The sequence below is a fragment of the Stegodyphus dumicola genome, chromosome 7, assembly GCF_044657685.1.
Source record: "Stegodyphus dumicola isolate Sdum_Otavi_A_Nest chromosome 7, ASM4465768v1".
Taxonomy (NCBI): Eukaryota; Metazoa; Arthropoda; class Arachnida; order Araneae; family Eresidae; genus Stegodyphus; species Stegodyphus dumicola.
In genome coordinates, this window is record NC_140774.1 from 138012393 (window position 1) to 138036457 (window position 24065).

The window sequence follows — 24065 nt, forward strand, 5'->3', positions numbered from 1 at the left end:
AAGTTAAAATCTTCTAAGTGATTCTAAAAATAAAATAGATAAGAGGAATAATTTCTTTATAAATATATAAAGTATTTTCTTCTTCCTCTCTGCGTGCCTTCGTGGTGTACCTGGAAGCATGTCTAATGCGTAATCGAAAGGTTCGGAGTGCGAAACCAGGCGACGGCGCAGTACAAATTTCACGCCTCCTACATCGATAAACCTAATGACTCTACACATATTTTCCAAACTCGTGTTATCAGTAGAAAGGTAGCTTTCGAAAACTTTCTGCAAAAATGAGGAGAAAATTTTTACGGGAAATCTTTGAAAGCAGGCAGAATAATCTTGATTCTAATGATGACAGTATTGCCTTTTAGCAAATTGTATCTAGTACAAGATAAGGACTGTCTTAGAATCAATTAAATTTATCTTTCCAGATCTCTCTTTCTTTACATATGGCAGCCCTGTAAATCGTTTCAGTAAAAAAGAAGTAATTAAAGTGAAGTAAAATAACGGAGTGGCTGTCTTTAAATTTTATTGTAAAACACGTTATATAAACATTCTCATACCCTTTTTAAATGGCAACAAAACTTCTCAAATCATGTCATGTAACACATAAAATGTGATTAGGTAGTAAGATTGGATTTCTGTATAAGCCAACTTTCATGCATCAAGGATACCGGTGGGAATCGAAATCTGCTGGTAATGATAAATATTGAATTCTCACTGAAAACTGTTTAGTATTAGTTTTGGTTACTTAAACCTGGCAAATGGACAGCAACCATGGAACAGCCGAGTGAAACACTTTACATTGCTAATTTACATGTTACGGTTTTTCTACTCCAGGTGAAAGCAATTTTTTACTTACTGTTTCAGCTACTTTCAGTTATTAAACGTAATAAGTCTAATAACCGACACAATTCTAGATGTATATGGCTTACGAAAAACTACGGCTGAATAGCATCAGAGATTAAATTTTTGTATGTACTAATTTAGCACTATAAATGTTTGAGTTCTTATTCTTTATGTAAAATTTAAAGCAAAACATGCGCCTTGTTCATAAATCTCCTTTACCTGGCCTTTATTTTCTTAACCATTGGCTCTAGATATATACTTCTAATTACAAAACAAATTGTTTTAAATGAAGCAAAGATCATGTTATCTAATTTTTTAATTAAAAATTTATTTTGTATAAAATATAATTTATTAGATGTTCCTCCGGTCCATATGCTTATATTTCGGAAAATTTTATATTTCCAAAAAATAAAACATAAAACTAATAATAATTTTAAAAAAATCTGAAAAGTTTCAGATTTTAAATTACGTCCAAAGGGGCGTTTTTTTTAAAGCATTTTACCTTTACTTATTTATCGTGTTCTTCGCACTTAAACCATAAAATTCAGTTCAAGAGCAATATCACAAAATCATTTTAAAATGAGCATGTGTTTTGAATTTCCGATATACAGTCTCGCGCGCTGGAGATAAATGTGTTTTTTTCTCGTACAGTGTTGCCATTGCTTGCTTTGAAATCGTTGAGTTTGTTAATCAAAAATTTGAACTCTTTCGGGTTTCAGTACTGGCACTTAACCAAGTCGTAATATTATTTGCATTAATTAATGAAAAGTATATGTAGTTTAATGAATTTACAAAATATGAATAGATAATAAAACAAATTACAAATTTGGACTTCCAGATGCCCATATTCTTGTAGAAACGTACGTTATTCAAAATTTGATGGCTCTAGGTTGTTTTATCACAATGCTAGAAACATACACACATTTATGCAGATTCTTCATTATTTAATTTCTTTAAATATAATACAGGGCTCTTAACATTTGGTTGGTGTTGGTGTTGGTGTATTTAATTATGGCAAAGCACACTAGGGCTATCAGCCTAAGGGGAGGGATGCCTTTGTGGAGGACTTTCCAAGGGAAACTGGCTCGTATACACATTACACATGGGGAAAACCACGAAAACACCCATGCAGCCAGCCCGTTCGCGAGATTCGAACCTTGGACCGAACTACCAGTGTTCAGCGACTTTACCGCTCGGCCGCTCTTAACATTTGGTGGCAACAATTTAAAAAGTGAACCGACATTTATAGTGAACCAGCGCAAAATGCCAAAAACGAAATTAATATTCCTTCTGTGCAAATTGCCCCTTTGGACTAAAACATTTGACTCTTGTATTACAAAAATTGAGCGAGATATTTGGCATTCAAATCGAGAATCGTATCTAGGGGCCGCACACAAATTTGCAATGTTGAAATGTTTGCATTTATACATACTAAAAATAAACTTTCTTTAAAATCTTTAGGAAAAAGATTTTTGATGTTAAGAGATTACTTGTCGAGCATTTCGGTGTAGATTATTGTGAAATATAGTCACTAATATATATATAAATTCAAATTGGCGATCTTACTCTCGGAATGTTATATATATTATATAGAACTCATAAAAATATTAATAGTATATTTTTTAACATTGAAAACTTATAAATTATCTAAATGAAAATTCTTTTGACATACCAAACATAATAAAATTATAATTTAAAGACACTTGTAAATCATGAAATTGTGTCATTGGTGTTTAAGGGGAAAAAATCAACCTCGATTTATTCTAATTTATTTACTAGACGACCCCTCAGTGTAATTGAAAATGACGTCAAATATCCTAAAATTTGGAATTAAATATATATCGGTTAGTTTTTGTCTTACGGGAGTCAAACTTTTTTAGCTTTATTGTTTATAACCACAAAATTTCCTAAATATATGTATAGGGACGAAGGAAAGTATAAAAAGTTAGATGTCGTAATATTTACAAAATTCATTTCTTTAAGTTTAAAATGCCAAAATATGAACCTTTTTAAGTAATTTATTTTTAAAATATATAATGTGTATTAGTAATTTTATGCGTATAAATACAGTAAGCCGTGGTAAACTGGCATTTGTTTAACTATCCACTTGCAGTAAAATCAAATTGAATACGTAAAATTAAATTAAATTTATTGGAATGTAATATTACTAATAAATTTCTTCCATATTTTAAGAAATACGAAAAGAATTTCTTATCTTAAGAAACAGGAACTTCAGAGCAGTCTTGAATATTATTAAGATTATCTAAAGCTTCTTATTCGTCCAAAGTTGCGGGAATGTTGCTGTCGTCTGACCTTTCTCCCTCATATTTTATTGTTGTCTTAAATGACAGAAACAGAAATTTAAGACATTTATTTAATATATATGTATAATATAAATCTGAATTTATAGTACTATAACAAGAACGAAGCTGGGAATGTCTGTAAAAGTACATACTTTTATTCTTTGAATGAGAATTATTTTCCTTTTTTACTGAAGTCAACAAAATTAACTGCCCACCGAATAATGCTGCCCCGCTGGGAAAGCTGACGTCATTTCAGTGACAACCCTCAACGCAATAACTAACCTTTCTAGCGTAAAGCAGGTTGCGTCATAGGCAACACAATGTTAACTTTACTAAACTACTCTCTCTCTAGTCATACCACAGTCTGAACATGAGAAACGCATTTTACTTCTCCATTTTCATCCTCACTCTGCTGTCCTGTTGCCATGGGAACAGCAGTTTGCTCCCGGGATTGTTCTTAATTAAATAAGTGAAAACGAATGGCGAAGCTTTCCGAGTTAGGTTCTGGCTTTTCTTAGGTTCCTTTATAGAACTGCATGTCCTGAATCCTGTCTGAAAGCGGGAAATATTTTCTAGAAGATAGATAAGGAAGTAAACAACAAGCGAATTATTTGATCATGCTATATAATTGATTTAACTCTTTCCTGTTTCGCTGGTCATGGTTTTTGTTACACATAATTTGATTTAGAGATGCATTTAAGCTCTTTGCCATGTCGTCACTAGAAAGCTGTTAAAAGTAACCTGAACTAGATATTCGGGGATTTATTTACGTAATGTTATTTTATTATCACTATTATCTGTTTATGATCCAGAATCTAATTCAAAACTCGGAGAGTGAAGTTTTTATGTGGAAAGCTGTATTTTATTTAAAGAAGGTATTAGAAGGTAGTACGCAGAGAACTAAAGAAATTCAAAAATCATCTATATACAGATTGTTTATAAGCTATATAAGCTGTGAATGCCGCCATCCTTCATAAAAAAACTGTGCACAATCCTGAGGAGAGGGTTGTGGCTATTGGTTCGTGAATTTATTCTCTGAATGGACCATAGCGTTTCCATGATGATAAGGCTGGGGATCTGTGCAGGGCAGTGAAGATTTTTTACTTTATGTTTCTTATAGGGGGAATGGATAGATCTATAGAGTCATATAGAAATTTTTGATACTGGGAAACATAATAAATGTACAATGCCCGAATGGCACTTAAACTCCGAACCTTCAAATTGCTAGCCGGACGTACTTTCCAGTCAGATCACGAAGTCACGAGGTAAATAGAGAGAAAAAATTCTCGCTCACTTAAAAGGCGAACAGGAAGTAGAGGACTCAATCTTCAAGTCCTGATAGTGATGAATTATTGTTCACAGCCGTTTTTTTAGTTCAGGTGCCACTTGTAGAGTCATTTTAGAATTTTTAAAGTCGGGAACGTGACAAAAGTGCAGTACGCTCCCGAGACTCATTCTGGACCTTCCGATTGCTAGCCGGACGTGGTTTCCAGTTACACCACTAATGCACTCTGTAAGGAAGGAGAAAAACCTTACAGATGTAGTTACATAAACAGGAGCATTCCCATCGTTGGAAAGGCACACTCCTGTGGGAAATTATATTACAAAGTATATTTAGTTGGCTAAATATTCAGCGTAGTTCGTGGCAGTGACTCTCCTTTTAATTTCTATTCTAATCAATTTTCCTTTACGGTTAAGATACAGCCTACAGGAAACCATGAAATGTATGTTCAAATCATGGCACATCCTCCTTCATGCTTGACAACTAATATGAGACAATCCAAATCATACATTACAAATCAAATCATACATTTAAGTGTTCTCCAGACCTGTGAACTTTCTATTATGAAGAAAAATTGTGAAATGATCCTTCGTCTTGACTAAAATATCTGTTGACTAAGATTTGAGTTTGTGGTACCGACTTTGCTTTCACATTCGTTATATGTAACTTGGGAATTAATACTCCTCCATAAATGTTTTTTTTTTTTTTTTTTTTTTTTTTTTTTTTTTCTTTTTCGAAGTAACCTTCTAACTACGTTGGTGGCACTTATCTCTCAGATGAGGATCGAGCTCCGTAGTCACTTCAGGTGTCATGATTTCTTTTCGACTGTCACAATTCGCTCCACAACCCATCGATCTCTTCCATTCAGCTTTCTTTTTAATTCCTTTGTACTTTGCAGAACACGTTTTTCCATGCATTTTGTCATTAGCTATTGATATCCTAGCTCAGGAAAAACAAAATCTTTTGAGATCGCAGTAGCAGATAATACAAGCAGAAAGGCACTAAAAACTACCTTCACCTATTTCCTTCTCTTAAAAAAAAGCAGAGTAAAGTCTGGTATTAATTACCGCTAATTGTAGAAAATTACCTCAGTTATTTTTCTATATTTTTTTGTTTTATGATGATAAAACGTTCCTAAAAAACATCAATTTTGATAGGTGTTTTTATTATTATCACAACCAACTATACACTAACTTTCAAAGGTACGCGAGGGTAAAATCTACAAAAATGGAAAAGTAAACCTTTGACTAATACCACATTGTACATAAAACTAGCAAATAATATTTTTACGCATAAAGGAATAAAGCGCTATGTACAAAGATTAAAAAAATTAATTTTGCTAAATTAAATATGAAGTCACATTTTGGTCACTGATAAATTGCTTTTTAAAGCTAAAAACCAAACAAAACCAAAACTTTTTTTTAATGGAATCCTTCTGAAAATATGTAAACATCCTCTGTATGCGACCACCCCGAATTGTCGCATAAACTTTATCACGTATGCCCTTGCTTTCAAGGGGAAGCTGAACCATTGTAGATGCTAGCAATTTGCGTTCTTCCATTTGGAAAGTTTCCAACTGTCTGAGGCTGGCTGGAGGAGATAAACGCAGACAGACCGCGCTCCTGAGGGCATTTCAAATATTTTTATTGGAATTCAGATGGGAGAATACAGCGCCCTTTCCATATGAGAATTGTCCTCACTCTCCGATTTCTCATTAACAATCTTGGTGCAATGAAGGCGGCATTGTCATCCATAAAGAGGAAATCCTAACCAACGGCTGCAGCTGAGAATCTCACAGGGGAGTGTAAGATTTCATCTCGACGCCGCACAGCAATCACAGAACCTACTCTTAATGTGGGCGGCTGGGTACAGCATCCTGTTGGAATTCCTGTATGCATCATGATGCTGCCATTTCTGAATGGCTGATGTTTGGTGATATTCTGGGCAGGATTCCTTGAGTCTGGTTTCCTCCATACTCTTATATCCTTATCATCTGATTTCAGAGCAAATCTGGAGTCATCCGCGAACTGACGTTGCGCCAGTCTGAGACTGTCCAATTGAAATATAGACGACACTACTTCAATCTTTCCCATTTGGTCCCATCTTTCCCATTGGTCGGTTAATGTATAACAAATATTTGATACTATATAACAGTTGATACTATAGTCAAATTCCTAAGCCAATACCTATAGGCTTAGGAATTTGACTTTGCAAACATGGATGTACCAGTTCTGGAGGTCACTTCTTGGTTTCCCTTGGCTGTTATAGCAATATATCAATCTTCCGAAGAGTTGGTAACCCTTAGTAAATCGGGGGTAGGTGCCTAGACAACTGCTTAACTTGTTCGGACTTGTTCCCACATTTCGAGAATTTATCGAATAAGCAGAGCAAATAAAATAGCAATATCTTTCATTAACTGTTTTCATCAAAAGTTTTCCTATAAAACTTCTGAATATTTCTTATCAGCCTCAGAACCATAATTTAACAGATGTTGCTCAACGTTCCCAGCTATCAACAAATTTTACCGAGCTGCACATCGAATGGACATTATCTGAGCGCCTTTGCATTACTACCAGCAATCAAGTCCTCGGTGCCGATTGGATAGATTTTACATGCCCCTACTCTAATGATACATAACAATCACAAACATCCGAACATTGTTTGGGACTCAAGTAAAACCTTATCAAAATTCTATCGCAAACCCCTATATCGACAATCCCACGATAAAGGAATTAAATAAAATTTGCTGTAAGGCGAGCAATTAACTTGAAATTAAATTACAAATCGAGGAACAAACAATATTCAAAAACAGACACAAGAAATTTAATAATAAAATAGCACTGTTAACAAAATAAGCAAAAGTAGCCAGCCTGAGATATGTACAAAAATAGGAAGGAAAAACGGCTGTTATCATCGAGTTCCGCTGCTTGTTACTAGACTAAATCGATTCCTGGGGACAGGAAAGTACAACTTAAAATTGCATAATTTAAATCATACCCTTCAATTGTGTTCTTTCCAACAAGTAATAGAGTTTCATCATTAGTTTGAATAATAATAGCTGGTAAAGATCTAGCTTTCATCGGTGTAGTTTAATAACCAAAGAAACGTTTAAAATTTCTAATTAAAACCTATGGATGTTATGACAGAAAAAGAAATATTCCAGGGTTAATTACCGTCAGTCTCAATTTTTCTTCTGATATATTTTTTGTTGATTATACAGGCTTCTACGAAACCTTTCACATTTTATAAAAACGTTTTTTCCGAATAGATGTGAAATATATTGTTTTGAAATTATCCAAAAACCTTGTTTTAGATGGACGTTAGTTTTTACAGAAATTCCTATGCATTTTGAGTTGACGCAGCTCGAGCTTCTCTACTTCGAAATCAAGTCAGATTTCTCCGAAATGCGTAGAAATTTTCTGTAAAACTAAAGCAATGGAAGTCTTCTAAGGGAATTACTCATGCTTCAAACGATTCTGGACTTCTGAGAATGCGATATGATGTTCATTATCGGTGCTTTTTTATGTTCTCAGATATACTAGTAACAATGAGAATGGTCTCCTATGAGAGGTGGTCACCTCAAAAAGTCCTTGTATTTGAACTTTTGTAATTTTCAAATGTCTTAGTTTTAACGAATGGTCTTTCGAACAAAATATTTTGGAGATACCCTTTTCTCATAAAAATGTACTCTTCTCCTCCTGATATTAACGCAATGTGAATCCAAACATTTCCCTTTTCTCTTTTCCTTAGGCAAACAGCCCTTGTATTCTGCTCGATTTGCTGCATTCAGCTAAGTAAGCAAACATAGAACTCCCTTTTTATGGATATTTATTCTGAGACATCCATTTCTAGCAGAACCATTTTAGTAAAATGCGAAAGCTGAATCTAGTGACGAAGAATAATTCTTGTTTTGGAATTCTGTATTAGATGGATATATTACAGTAACGTGGTTATTTAATACGTTTAACGCGAAAAAAAAAACTTTTAATAAAATTTTGAACTTTGTTTAAAATATTTTTGCTTTTTTTTCCCCTTTTCGAAGACTGGCAGGATCCTATAGACCTCTTTTTAGAAACACTCTGTTAGTTCTTAATATCGTTTTGTTCATTTTAACTCATATTATTTCTTTATTGTTCACTCATTTTATACAGCGAGAAGCTTTATACATCTGTTATTAAGACACAATAACACGTCGAACAAATACTACTTCAGAAGTCAAACAACAAAATTCAGCGTTATATTTTTAAACTTTCACAGGACTAGTTTCGATGGTTTTACCGAACTACCATCGTCAGCTGCAAAAGCACAAATGAACGATATAGGATATAATGATCAGATAAGATAAAAAAAGGCCTGGACAGAAAATAAGCTAGTGGCGCCATCTGTTGATGAAACCAGAACTAAAACATAATTTCTTTAAAGGCCGAAGGCAAAAATGGATTGGAATTAGGATCGTTAACTAGAACAGAAGTTCGTTAACTAGTTCATTTGTGCTTTTGCAGCTGACGATGGTAAAACCATCGAAACTATTCCTGTGAAAATTTGAAAATATAACGCTGATTTTTGTTGTTTGACTTCTGAATTAACATCTGTTATGTTTAGAAAGGAAGAAGTAATAGGTTGCGAAGGTGGAAAACTATCCGTTAATTCGACATATTTTTAAGAGCTTCAGTTAAAATGAGCTCCAAACTAAAGCGAAATTTCAACAGTTATTGATATTTTAGTAGCAGAAATGAAATAAAGTTACGTATTATAAACTTAAGAGCTTAATATTCTTTCTGAAATATCAAGTCTAATAGAATAAAAATACCGAGGGAAAAACATTTTTTTTTTTTTTTTCTTTTCTTTTTTCTTTTCTTTTTTTCTTTTCTTTTCTTTTCTTTTTTTTTTTATTTTTATTTTATTTTATTTATTTTTTTTTTTTTTTGTCAAGCTTAAAGTCTAAACAACTTAATTTTGAAAAAATAAATCCTTAAAATAGATTTCAAAGCTTCTATTTCTACTAGCTATACATCGATCACTGGCTGGTACGGTTGCGCAACTAGTTGCGCGAGCATATACCTGTATAGTAGTTTACGTACGTAGTGCAAAATCTCTCTAATATAGGACTATCCCGATTAAATTCAATACATTTGACATGAACTTTTACGGGTATCAGTTTTCTATATCATAAAGTATATATTATATAATAATAAACACATTAGTAAACCTCATCCAGCAATGCTAACTTAAAATGAATATATTTTTAATTATTTGAATAATTCATGATTTATTCATTATCGTCAAAAGCAATTTGCTTTTAATATCGATTTTTTTTTTTTTTTTTTTTTTTTTTGTGTGTGTGTGTGTGTGTGGTTCATTTTGATGGTAACGCGGGGCGTGATTGGGCCCAATCGCTCTTTATCCGGCCCTGAGTAAATAAAGTAATAAAATATTGACTGTAGTATACGAATATAACGGTCAATCTCTATGAACACAGCCGTATAATATCTTTGGAATTTGATTTGTAAATGTGATTAATCGAAAATTATCTTCCTGGTTTCATCCATTTTCATAAATAGCAGCTACTCGATAAAGAATTTCGAGAAATTTCTCAACTTTGTCATTAGTGCTGCCATCTGGTGATGAAATAGGATCCAAATTAAAAGGATATAATAACTCTGAATTCACGAGTATCTTGTTAATTGAAATTTAATAATATATTCTTCTCTCGATAATTATCTGTTGTTTCAATTACTTGCTATCTAATGTATATAATTTCTTTCATAGGATTCCAGATTCAATAATAAAGTTGATCAAAAGACGGGCTATACGACAAGAAATATGCTTTGCATGCCTATATTAGACGTTGACGGTGAAGTAAAGGGCGTGGCTCAAATAATAAACAAGTGCGGAGGAGAAGAGCCGTTCACAGATGCTGATGAAAAGGTAACGTTACACATTATGTATATGTGTTGACGAAATGTAAGGCCATAATATAATCATCCTTGAGCAAACAGGTATCGATCGCTTTATTGTAACGAAAATACCTAAAAGAATTTCCGCTGAAATAATTTTTAGGTGTATTTAAAAGAAAATCTTTTCATTCATTAGAGACTTATGATTGAATTTTTAACAAGTGAAACTGCATCATTAATAACAGAAAATAATAATATTTTTAAATTTAGTACAGAATATTATTTATAGTTGTTTGATTTAATATTAAACAATAGTTTGGTAGAATTTTAAAAACTTCAAAAATGTGTTTATCTTTCTTGCTTTTATTTTTTAATAACACAGCCACTCCGTGGATTTAGGCGCCTCTATATGATTTCCTAAGTTGGCTACTGCTGAATCCGAGCTTATTAAAGGAAGTTATTATTTTGGAGTTATTTAAAAAAGATGCGTTTTAATTTTGAAATTCTGCTTAAGAAATTTGAAAAGGCTGGAAGTGGAATATATTTAATGTCAGTGTAGAGTCTAGTTCTCACATCTGTAAATAAAAGATAATGCCTTTAGGAAATCATTGCATTTAAGAAATCATGTACCTCGCTTTTTAAAGCTACTGAGTACTGTCAGAAATAGGTAAAACCTGATTCCATGTGTAGTTTCAGCACACTATAAGTTTATTCTAATGATAATTCTGCTGTTCTAAATAGGTTGCTGTTAATATTAATTTCATAATAGTAAGCACTTAGTTATTTTAACGTTGATATTAATGTTTTAACAATAAAAATTTTTTATTGTGACTAATCTCAGTCTGACAGTAACATCAGAACAAGCCTAGGAAATTCATGGTGGCAAGGAGTGCAAGATAGCGCCTGTCGTTGGCAAGAGCCTTGAACAGTTATAGTGATACTTTGAAACGAATCTGGAACTCTACTAAATAAAACCTTTTAATTTTTTTGGAAGATATTAATTATATTTTATATCTTACATAATCTATCGGAACACTAAATACACTTTTTACTTCCTTGTGCGAAGTAAAAAGAAAGTATTGTAATCGCGAAAAATTTCGGGTATCATATTTCAACGAAAATATCCATTTTGACCGCTTTCGAATGCAATTTAACGATAACTCTGCATAACATCTGTACGTAAGCACAGAATAAAGGACTCCTTTTCCCCCAAAAAATTATAAAACTGATTAAAAATGGATTCTGAAGACATTTTTTCGTGGCATCTGTACGTACGTACGTATGTATATGTATGTATCTCGCATAACTCAAAAACGAGTAGCTTCAGAAAGTTTAAATTTTGTATATAGGACTGTTATAACATATAGGACTGTTATAACATATAGATGTTATAACAGTCCTATATACAAATACTATATCCTATTTTGGTTGCAATCTGACGCACCAAAAAAATATAAATATGTATATATATCCACTGTGTTACTCGGCTCAGTGAGCTCACTTTCTTTATTCTTATATGTTTGTAAATTGTGCATTTTATGCTAAAAATTATAAAATTAGGTTGTTCTTATCTTCCGGATAAGGTTTTTATGCCTTTAGTTAACCTGCATGTTATAGTTGTAGAATTTTAAACAATTTAGAAGTTGTTTAAGTGCGGTTAAGCCTAATTTTTGATTACCATAGCAGCCATATTTGTTTACATTTGAAACTTAACAGAATTGTGGATTTGTTGCCAATGTAGAAAAACTAAGCTTCGCAACAACAAAGTAACGTCTTCTTTTATTATTACGAATTAAATTATGTATAATTCATTCTGTAATTATCATTTAAGTTATTAAATTATCCATATATTGACTCAGCATAGCGTCCAGAACAAAGTAAGTCAGTTTCTATGCCTTCAGTGCCTCTTCGCCTTGCGAGACCCAATGCAAACTTTCAGTTTTGTGCGGCGAAAAATCTGCCTTCTTGCCCTCTGGCCGAATTGCTTGTTTTTGCGTAGAAATTGTTTTAACTGTATTTATGTTTTGCATTTTTCAATTTTAATAAAAACATTTTGAGGTTTTATGTATTTTTGCCTTGTCGCGAAGTGAGAACTGAATTAATTAAATGAGAAATATATCTCTAATGAAATTTGAGGAAATAAGTTTAAATGAAATGCAGAAAAAAAAAAAAAAAAAGAGTGTAAAATTTAATATTACGTAGAAGGAATGTAGTGCTTACATCAGACTTTTTAATTATCAGAAAACAATTAGGCATTAATCAGTAGCAATATAATTGATTGATTGTTGAATTATAATCTACATTCATGTCCATAAATTAAGGATAATGCAAAATCAGGCAAAGGAAGAGTTAGAAGCAAAACAAATTTGACTTATTTGTACAGCTTATTTATTAAACAAAAGGTAAAGAGCAAAAAAAGATGCTATATGTTTGATATTATGAAAAAAATGGCGATTTTTTCTCCCTGGAGCAAATTACAGAAAAAAAAAACCTATCTCCAAAAATCAATATTACATGGTTGGTATAATTGTTAATACACTGTATGTCTCCCAGACGATGCAATACAGTCCATACAACGCCTAGGCATGCTGAGTATCAAATTATCGATCTTATCTTGGGGAATATTGCACCACTCAAAAAACAATGCTCTCCGAAGTTCCGGTAGACATGTAGGAGGAGGTTGACGGGCTGCAACTCGTCGGCCAAGCATGTCCCACACGTGCTCTACTGGATTCAAGTCCGGTGTAAATGCTGGCCAGTCCATACGGATGATATCCTCTGACTGAAGGCATTCGCTTACGATGTTTGCAAGGTGAGGACGGCCGTTGTCATCCATTAACACAAATTGTGCGCCCATGGCGCCCCGAAACAAACGTACATGTTGTTCCAGAATGACGTCCCGATAGATTTCGCTTGTCATGGTTCCAATTTGAACATGCAGGTCAGTTCTGGAACCCAGAATAATTCCACCTCAAACGAGCACTCCTGCACCACCGTAACGGTGTCATTCAATGATGTTTTCTTGGTGGTAACGGGTACCTGGAGCTCTCCATATGAAAGTCCGGCGAGAATCAGACTGCAAACTAAACCTGGACTCGTCGGAAAACATCACACAAGCCCACTGTTGCGGTGTCCACAATGCATGGTCTCTACTCCAGGCTAACCGCAGGCCACAGCGAGTTGCAGTAAGTGCAACGCATCTGACAGGTCTACGAACATATAGACCAATCTGCCCTAAGCGTCTGTACACGGTCTGCCTTGAAATTGTCGTACCAGTGGCTGAAGAGAGCTGACGAGACAGGTCTGAGGCTCTGCTCTGCCTATTTCTTTTGGCAGTAACTGTCAAATACCGGTCCTTATTCGGCGTTGTAACTCTGGGGCGACCTGTGCTGTAACTTCTATTCACATTACCATCGTCTTGGAATCGTTGTCAAAGCCTGGAGATAACACTCTGGGCAATTCCAAGTTCATCTGATACTTCCAGTTGGGTACGCCCACATTCCAGACGGCCGATAACTCTACCACGTAAAAAATCATCCAAATGCGTCTTTTGCGCTTACTGCGCGCACTGAATAACTCACACTTCTAATTCAGTTTAACTGCAATTATAGAGAGAATGTTTAAACACTTTTAGAACGAATTCGATAAAGAATTTTGAAAAGCAAATATTTTGGAATAGAAATCTCTGGCAACATTGTATTAACTGAGATTAAGTATATGTTCTGTTACTCTTAAATGTATTCTTCTTTCAAAATGTCACATGTAAACACGCTGTAGATTGAAAAATGTAGTTTCGCTGATTCCGAAGATAAATGCACTCTTGGACGACAAAAAAAAAAAAAAAAAAAAAAAAAACGCGCACAACTACGCATCGAGAAGGTATAAAGCAAATTGGACACAAATTGATATGCATACAGGTTTCGACGGAAAATGCAAAATTTTACATTTTGGCTGTCAATGAATGAATGGTTGTCGCTACAGCGCGTCTGATCTGCGCAACTGGCAGGATATTTAAGAGGAGTAATTACGATTCCAGGTCATAAATTCTTCATGAATTTCTTTCCGTGTACTCTGGTAGACAGTAACTATGCCTCGCATACAGGTGCGCGAATAATATGCGCAAATCTCAGAATTTGAGAGAGGTCGTGTAGTTAGCCTCAAAGAAGCCGGTTGCTTTTATCGGCGAATAGCTCAACACTTGAGCAGGAGCGATGCTACTATTAGACAATGTACAATGTTGGCAGGAACGGGCGAACCATGGCCGCAAACAGAGTCAAGAAGGAAGCGATAGGGCTAGAGAACCGACAGAACGTGGAGACCGAGCAATCGTCAGTGCGGCACTCACAGGCCCAGATGCATCATTATCATCGATTGTACGCTCAACTAGTGCTTCAGTGACCGCAACGGCTCACAGAAAGGGAGCTAAGGTCGCCGACTACCATTGACCTCCGTACAACGTCAAGCCCGTTTGCAGTGGTGTCGGGCTCATTCGCACTGGTATGTCACTGACTGGAGTAGAATAGTCTTCAGTGATGAGTCCCGCTTTGAACTGAGCCCCGATGATCAGCGAAGGCGAGTCTGGAGACGCCCCGGACAGCGGTGCGATACCAACCTGACTGTCTTCCAGCAGACAGGCCGACAACCAGGAGTGATGGTCTGGGGTGCCATTTTCTTTCATAGTATGACCCCTTTGGTTCTCATCCGTCGCAACCTTAGAGCACAGCGGTACGTCGACGAAGTTCTAAGGTCCGTTGTGTTACCCTTCATGTCACGCCACCCTGGGCTTACATTTCAGCAATATAATGACCGCGCCCACACTGCACATGTTTCTACTGCTTGCCTTAGTGCTTGCCGAACATAACCTTGGCCAGCAAGGTCGCTGGATCTCTCTTCTATTGAGCACGTTTGGAGCATTATGGACAAGGCCCTCCAACCAAATCGGGATGTTGACGATCCAACGCTCCAGTTGGACAGAATTTAGCACGATATCCCTCAGAAGGACATCCGCAACCTCTGTCAATCGATGCCAAGCCAAATAACTGCTTGCATAAGGGCCAGAGGTAGACAAACGCGTTACTGACTTTTTCACTTTGTGAAGTTCTATCACTTCAATAAATCATCCAATTTTTCTCAAACTGCAATCATTTGTTTTTCTGTACATGTGCATCACTTCTACCGATTTTCGTCCCATTCGGATAACTTGGTGCGTCGTTTTTTTTTTTTTTTTTTTTTTTTTTTACTGTCTAAGAGTGTATTTCTATTCTATAATTCAAAAATTTTGCGAAACGCATGGTATTAAAATTTCTAAGTGAAAATAAGCAACATTATCAAATGGAAAATGCAAAAGCATCAATCATTACTTATACATGGAAAGAAGACTCCAAATGAGTACTCGAGTATTGTTTTTAATGTTTCTAAAGTTAAGTTGTTGGTAAAACGAAAAAAAAAAGAATTCTGCGGACACAGAAATCAACTACAGAGTCTTCAAATACATCTGCGGCAACAATAAGTAAAATATTATTTGCAACTAAAAACCTACATTTGCAACTAAAAACCGTGTAATATTCACAAGCTTTTGCCGATATATGTGGCTCAACTCAAAACAATTTGTGGAACCCGGTATGAAAATTATTTACAGCGAAATAAATGGAAATACATTGTTACTCTTGACGAATCATGGGTTTACCTAAACGACTGCAACATAAAAATGTCTATTAATAATCGAAAACGAAGGGAAGGAAATATATAAACCTGGTTCTGTCACTTTAAAGAAAGTTTCCATGAGAGGTTTATCACTGTCGCAGGATTCTAGTGCAGTGGGAAATTAATAATATGAGGAGTGGGAAAAAATCTTAAAATCAGCTCAGCATATTATCAAGGAAAGTTTTACGCCCGATATATACAAAAGAAATTATACTCTTTTTTTATCTCAATGATTTTCAAAGAGTGGAACTTCATCAAGACAAAGCAGCAAGCCATACTTCGAAAAGTACCACTGCTTTCCTTGAAAAAATGCAGACTGATACACGTATTGCATATATCAACGTATTCCTACAAAGTCTCCTGACATTTCAAGGAAACACTATTGTGCCTCTGGTCTCGTGAAAAGTGTTATTTCTAAGGGAAAAGCCACCACGACTAATGGACTCTGGAAAGTAGTAGAAGAGGACTAGAAATTAATACCTTTGGAATTTTTGCGAAAAGCCTATCTTTCATGGAAATCACGATGCAGACTTATGCGATCAAATCGAATATTTAAGAAAAATTTTGTTCATATTTTAAATATCAATTTAACAGTCTCGAAATCGTTTTAAAAGTGGGTAGGCACCCTTTGTAACTGCAATGTAATCATAAACAATATGTGGTTATAAATCGTATATTTACAATGTAATTGCACTACAGTTAAGTCAGTTAAAATTGTATTTTAATTACTACTAGAGAATAATTATAACTAAGTTATTATTGCACAGCTTATCAAAATTAAAAATACGGAAACAAGCGATGTTGAAAAATTATTAAAACCCATTTGTACATATATTGTTTAATGTAAGTTACCATATTTGGCAATTAGTTAATCTCAAAATATATAATTCAGATTTATGAAATTTTTTAAATGTTGTCTATAGACCTTTCCCCATACTGCAGCAAATCTTTCTTTCAAATGGTGTATGGCCATCTCTATCAGAAATGGAAGCCTTTTATTCTGGTTTCCTAGAGTTTATCAATCTGTTGATTACGTTTTGTCAAGATATCCTCCTTAGATTGTGACCAGTTACAGGAACTCTATCAAATATACGCAGTTTGGTGTGATCATGTTTGATAATTCATCTCTAAATTATGAAAGCTCTTCCATGGGAACTATCCAAGAAACAAAGCTAGTTGCGTGTTTCTCGCTCCTCTCAGGTCAAACATGTCTAAAATCACAGTTCGTGTTATATTTGGTCTTTTCGGTAAACAGTACATGACTCCCTTCTTCGTGACACCATTGAACATGACGACGACTTCACTTTAATTAAGTGCCTCTGGAAGTTGAAGTGAGTGAAGAATGAACGATTGGTTTTCTCGCATTAAGTTCAATCTCATAAAAGTTTCCACTTGGCTATTATTGCAATATGCCGATCTTCAGAAATGGTCGTAACTTTTAGTCGACGGTGCTGAGGTTTCCGGACATCTTTAATGACTGCCTAATTAGTATATGTTCCAACAGTCAGTCATGATTGGTTGTAACATACAATGTTTGCATACTGCCATCTGCATCCGCAGCGATTTTTAGCCACTGAAATTCAACTACGCTTTTGGAAATTGCTAATTTCCATTGCATGCTTACTTTTGTAACCCAGTGTATATAAATGGCGTTCCAAATTATATTTTAAATCTTTCGACTGAGGGAGAGGAAATGAATTCTAAGTAGCGAGATAAATATGGATTTTTTTTCCACTAACAATAAATTTTACAAATAGTCTACTACAGGTTCCTGGCTCAGTAGCGTATCAAAATGAAAGGCTGCTTTAACCTGCATTTGAATCAGTGCTGCATATTAATTTTCTACATGCTGCACCCACTGAAAGTTGTCCATATTTGAGAATTTTGGGAGACTGTTGTAAAGTGCCTGTACATACTTACAGTGTAAGCTTTGGTTTAGGTGCTTCAGTGATCCAACTTTTATTTTAAAATATATATATCAACATTTGGTCACTCAGAATATCGATGTAACTGAAGAAAAAGCGGAAAGAGTGAATTTTTTTATCCTTCAGGTAAATTATCTCTAGAGAAAAATGTGCAAGTGGGGCAATACGCTCTGAAGATTATGAGGAATTTAGGAATACTGACAGACGATCAATTAGTAGGTCACTTAGTATCATTAGTAGATAAGCATTTAATACCATTAGTAGGAAATGCTGAGAAATGACCTCAAAGGACTAACGCTGCTGCATTTTCTCTGCTTTTGAGCGCTGTAACTCCTTTAACGAAGTTCTTGAAAATATTGTCACAAAAAGTCAGGCTTTGGTGCGTCACTATGAATATGAGTTTAAAACTCGAAACGAAAATCGGTGGAATGGCAATATATAGAAGACAAGAAATTAAAACGCAAATTTGCTCGGAAAAGTAATCTGCAGTATTTAGAAAGATGAAAAAACAAACATTCTGGATTTCCAGCGAAGAAAACTATGTCTATGATCCCCCATAAGCTCTCATTTGATTATATAATATTTTCATCTATTTCTTGCATTGAAGAATGGGCTTCAGGTAAAATGATTTTATAGCATGGGTATATATTCGCAAGTTATCAAGAATATTTCAGTTTGACCGATGGAAATTTTCATGCACTTGAAATAAAAAGTATTTTCTACGCTCTGGAAAAGGTTACGCTTAGTGAATGTTTGTTATGCTCAATGAAGAATGTAAAGAAATATAAATACCAGGTTAATAAAGATATATACAATAACATACGTACATTTTGAAACATACGTAAATTCCTGCCAAAAATATAATATTTTAACCTTTAAAAAAGAAGCCTGCAGTGCTTTCGTCCTTTCTTATTTTGACCATTGTCATTTTTCACAAAATCCTTTCCTTATAGGACGTCTAAATATGATCAACATTATTTCCTATTAATATCAAAATAACCCTTATTCATTATTTCTGTTAATATCATAGAGTTATTCGGTTATCTATATTCGACTGCTCTAACTGCAGTAAACCCTTACCGATCGCGAGCTGTAGAATTCGATTTTGCATATACGCATTATTCTAATTATATCCATTTAACTCTCTCAATGCTAGAACTTTATTTATACGTGGTTTAATGTTTATTCATTGGTACTGAATGTTTGCTGGTATCGGCTGTAGCCAAAAATTATCAAAAATTTTAAAGGATTCCCATCGATTGGAAATAAATCCAAAGGTGTTAGACAAGCATAAAAAAACAATTGACGAATGAATTTCACACATAGAAGAAGAAAAGGTCAAAGAGTTAATCGAGAGAAGATGATTGAGAAATTGTATGAGCTTAAACACCAGCCCACAGTGAAAGTAGTAATAATGCAGAAGAAGATAAAATATCTTTAAGTTACAAGATGTTAAATGAATTGTTAAAAAAAAAAAAAAAATGTAGAACTTTCTAATTTTGTAGTGGAGATAGACCCAAATGAAGATAGCAAAGACCTCTTTACGAGAGGTATTGAAAAGCTCTACGTTCCTTACCACGAAACTTTTGAAGAGTTGCTCCATTATTCCAAGCAAAAATCACTGGCCATTTTTAAAAAATAATTGTATCACGTACTTATTAAGTAGTTATAAAAACCGTTCGCTTAATATTGGTTTCGTTCCAGCAATATTTAGGTTTGTTTAAATTATACATGATTTCTCAATCTGAAGTACACCAAACACATTTTCCCCCATAGAAAGTTGAGTTTTCGAGACGCGATTTTGCAAGATCCGCAATGTATTAATAACGTAATCCCTGCGTTCGCAAGGATTTGCTATATTAAGTCTGTTCTAGTTTTGGTAAAAAGATTAACGGCCATTCCAAACACTCTGTACAACGAGTTTCACTGCCGGTATAATTTCCATGCAAGAAATCTAACTCAAAGATGTTTCGTAGAGAAAGCACTTTACTGTATACTTTTGAATGCCAAATTCTGGAAGCAAAATAATTTTTCCATATTAATAATGCCATAAAATAACCTTAATTACTATGATAAGAAATCCTTAATTTCTATATTAATATATAGAAATTAAGGATTTCTTATCATAGTAATTAAGGTTATTTTATGCCATTATTAATAAGCTAGACTAATCTTATGGATATTATGGATTTATATAAAGGAAACAATCCTTTATATATATGTATATATATATAAACTTAAAGCATCTAAATTTAAAAGTAAATTGGAGTCAAAGCAAGGTGATTCCTCAGCAATATTAATAATCTCCTTGCTTTAGAAAGTAAGGTATAAATATGTATTATGTGTACACCAGTAATCTAAAATTACTAGTAAGTCCTCCGATTCTCTAACGAATCCAATAAGCGAACCCATGAAACTCACTACAAAATGAACTGCATGGGATGTGGGAGAATTAAAAAGTGTAATAGAAAACTAAATTTAAAGTTGCATAAACGTTTTGAGACTTGACGATGATCAATTATTTTATGGTTTTATATTACAGCATACCTCTAACTTTGCGCTATTACAGTTACAGTTAATAAACAATGTTTACATAAAGGTGTTAATTGTTTCTATTAAATTTGTAAATTTAGATTCCAAAACTATTAAACTAAAGCTTTATTCTAATGGTTGCCGTTTCTCACCCTTTTCGAGAAGGACAAATTTATAAGTTGGGTATTTCTTTGAAAATTTTCAAATGAAGTGTAATGTCCAAGTTTTATTCCTATTGAAAAATACCTTGATTTAATAGATTTCCTAAAATTAAATTTAATTCGTATTTAGTTGCAAACAGAGATATATAGATATGATTATTTATTTATCATTTTTGAAGCATTTAGAGCATTACTCCTTAAATAATAAATGAAACGGCGAAGATTTTAAATTTTGCAGTTTTATAGTGATAACAATTTTTTTTTGGGGGGGGGATTCTTATTCGAAGTCTATTATGCTTGTAAAATTCCTTTTTTGACACGTAACTCACAATGTCTTAAGTTTAAAATAGAGCCTTTGTTAGCTTTAGTTAAACAAAAATATTAATAATAAAGGGATTACGAGCACCAAATGACGTCACATTTACGTCATTGGAATAAAATGCCATGTAAGCGAGATCTCAGTCTCGTTTTATCGCAAATATCTTCTTATTTCTACAGTAAAAAATTATTCCATTTTAAATATACCATATTTCCACATTTGGTTTTGGATGGAGGAGAAAATGTATTCCTATATTCAAACAGAACTAAACTTCATTTTCTAAGAATACGTTACTTAGATTCAGATATTGCAAAATATGACATTTCGAATTATTATTCGTTAATATTTTTATAAAAATGTGAAATTCTGAGGATTGTTGATTTCCTTGTTATTTCTAAAAAAAGAACTAAATTAAATTATGATTTTTCTAATAAATATATATTTTCATTTTTTGATAGATTTCTGTAATAAAACCTTTTTCGTATTATTCATATTTTTTTAGGAACCATTTAATTACATCTTTGCTATGTATCATAAATATGTTGATTCATATACATTTTATTATTATAAGTCCTGATTAATTTAGTTTTATTAAGTACCTAAATCATATTAGAAATATGTTGAATCCATTAATATCATTTAAATACCCTCTCTCTCTCTCTGTATATATATATATATATATATATATATATGTACCATATTTCCTCGCGTATTTTCCTGCTGTCTTTTCTGGGTCCGGTTCTGAAAATTTTAAAAATATTCGCGTAATTTCCACTTTCCTCAACGCGTTCGAAGAACGAGTTCCTCTAAATTTTAAAATGCATTCGTCCACTTAATGATTATTTTCATCTTACGAACAAAGACACACTCTTGCATACTACCTGCGAAAGTCACATTCAACCTTTCCCTTCTAACTGGTGAACTTTATATTAGCTTAATATACGAACCGACACATCACAGCGAAACACGAACTAACATTCAGTCAATTCAGACAGAAGTTTATAATAAAAATGAGGCATATTACTATATTTGCTGTGAAATGAAATTAAAAAAATTCCAATAAATTAATTTTACTAGAGCAAAAAATTAAACTTAAATATTAAAAAATACAGGTGTTTGTAAGATAAGTTCAATGTTAGGCACACGTTTTTCCCAAAAGTAAACCTACGGAAAAGGGAAAAACACAGCAGATTTAATGTTTTGTGAATTCATTTCTGATCATAATATTCCATTTACTCAACGTGGTCATCTTTTAGAAACATGCGTAAAAGCATTTTATGACAGCAGTATTGCAAAACAAACTCATATGAAGGCAACCAAAAGGCATTATCTTAAACTAGACACTGTAGTTTATGAAAAAATATGCATTTTTAACATATGGGGAAATAACAAGTTTTCAAAGATAATAGATGAAAGTACGCATGTACCTGCATCACAATTTCTAACTGTTGTTAGATATTCAAAAACTTGATATTATATAGATATGCTACTTAACACTGTTTGTGTCAAAAATAGTACTTCTGAAGGGTTTATTAAGCTGTACGAGATCGTTTTATAGTAAACATATCCAACGTTTTGGGTTTGATAATCGGGCCAATATGATGGGTACTAAGAATGGGTTCCAGTCGTTACTAAAAAGGATGCAATGTCACTATCTATCGTAGGATGTGTTTTCCATTCTTTTGATTTTTTGTACTAGTCATTCAAAGTACGACCATCGTATCGTAAAATATTTATAAAAGATATGTGTTACTATTATCCCTGTAGTAGTAAAATATTAAACGAGTTGAAGATGATTAAAGATGTTGTAGATGTTGCAAAGCATAATAAACTAGACACTGTAGACAAAGCATAATAAACTAGACACTCATTTCTCAAATTCCCAGGGCCAACCAGCGGCCGAGCAGTAAAGTCGCCGAACACTGGTAGTTCGGTCCAAGGTTCGAATCCCGCAAACGGGCTGGCTGCATGGGCGTTTTTTGTGGTTTTCCCCATGTGTAACGTGTATACGAGCCAGTTCCTGTTATAAAGTCCTCTACGAAGGCATCCCTTCCAGATAACTCTCGAGGCTTTGCCATAATCACACACACTCACATAAAATTCCCAAATTATTCCCAAATCAGCCGAAACATGTTGGTTATCCCGTAACAAAATTCTTTTATTAAACTTCGGTATGCACTAGTTCTTGATTTTCAATTTCAATCTAAAGTGGACAAAACGGATGGTGGAAAGAATGTTTGCAATATTGTGAATACCAAAGGAACTAAGTATATGAGCATGTTGTTTTTTAAGATATATATTACAGAAAATAAGATGCCTGAATACTGAATTTCAGCAGATTGCACTTGCTTCCTGCAGTGGTTTCAATTAAGTATAAATCTATTCTTAATTTGTCCATGAAAGAAGCCATTACTTCGTGCATTCTGGTTCAAATTGAGCCAAACAAGGCAATAAACGTCTGAATAAAATATGTTTGGAAAGCCTTCATATAGCCTTACTAAATTTGACACTACTTGATGACTGTAAAAGCAAGTTTAAAAATTTCTGTATAAAATTTTTGGTTTAACTTTATATGCAAATCAGAAAAAGATTTCCTCTAAATAGCGATGAAACAATCGCCAGTCTTAATATCCTTGCCCCAGTGGTGGTACTTGATCAAAACAACTCTCCCTCCTCAGTCTTCGATTTAGCAACGCAGCCCCCTCAACTTGTTTTTGAAGATAAATCAGATCCTTTAGATGATGAAAGGAAAGCATTTAGTTTAAATCAAGATTTAGATCTCTGTTAGAAACCATCCCTGAGATTTAATGTGCATTACGTAATCTAAAAAAATGGCCTTTGCATTAATAATTTTAAATATGAGATTTTACCTAACTTTATGACCAGTCTAACTATCTTACCTCTTCGGCTACCGTAGAAAGAACCTCCTCCAAAGTTAACCATATAAAAACAACAGCCACATACTTAAAATGAGGAAAGAAGCTCGAGATATACGAGGACAATCCCCCAAAAAAAGGTCTTCTATTTTTTGGGGACGTAGAGAATGTTTTAATACGGTTGTTGGCAACACTGTTGTGAATAGTGCCTTTTCCGCTACCACATAAACACG

The 24065-nt window shown here is 33.8% G+C and overlaps 1 protein-coding gene across 8 annotated transcripts in view; it reads left to right on the forward strand.

Moving 5' to 3' along the window:
- The window catches only part of Pde11 (Phosphodiesterase 11), a 589461-nt gene that overhangs the window by 471177 nt on the left and 94219 nt on the right, over positions 1–24065 (forward strand). For all 8 annotated transcript variants that reach the window (XM_085820851.1, XM_085820848.1, XM_085820847.1 and 5 more), the window contains one exon: positions 10189–10347. In XM_085820851.1, the coding sequence (XP_085676977.1) occupies positions 10189–10347 (159 nt within the window). The remainder of the gene's footprint in view (positions 1–10188; positions 10348–24065) is intronic.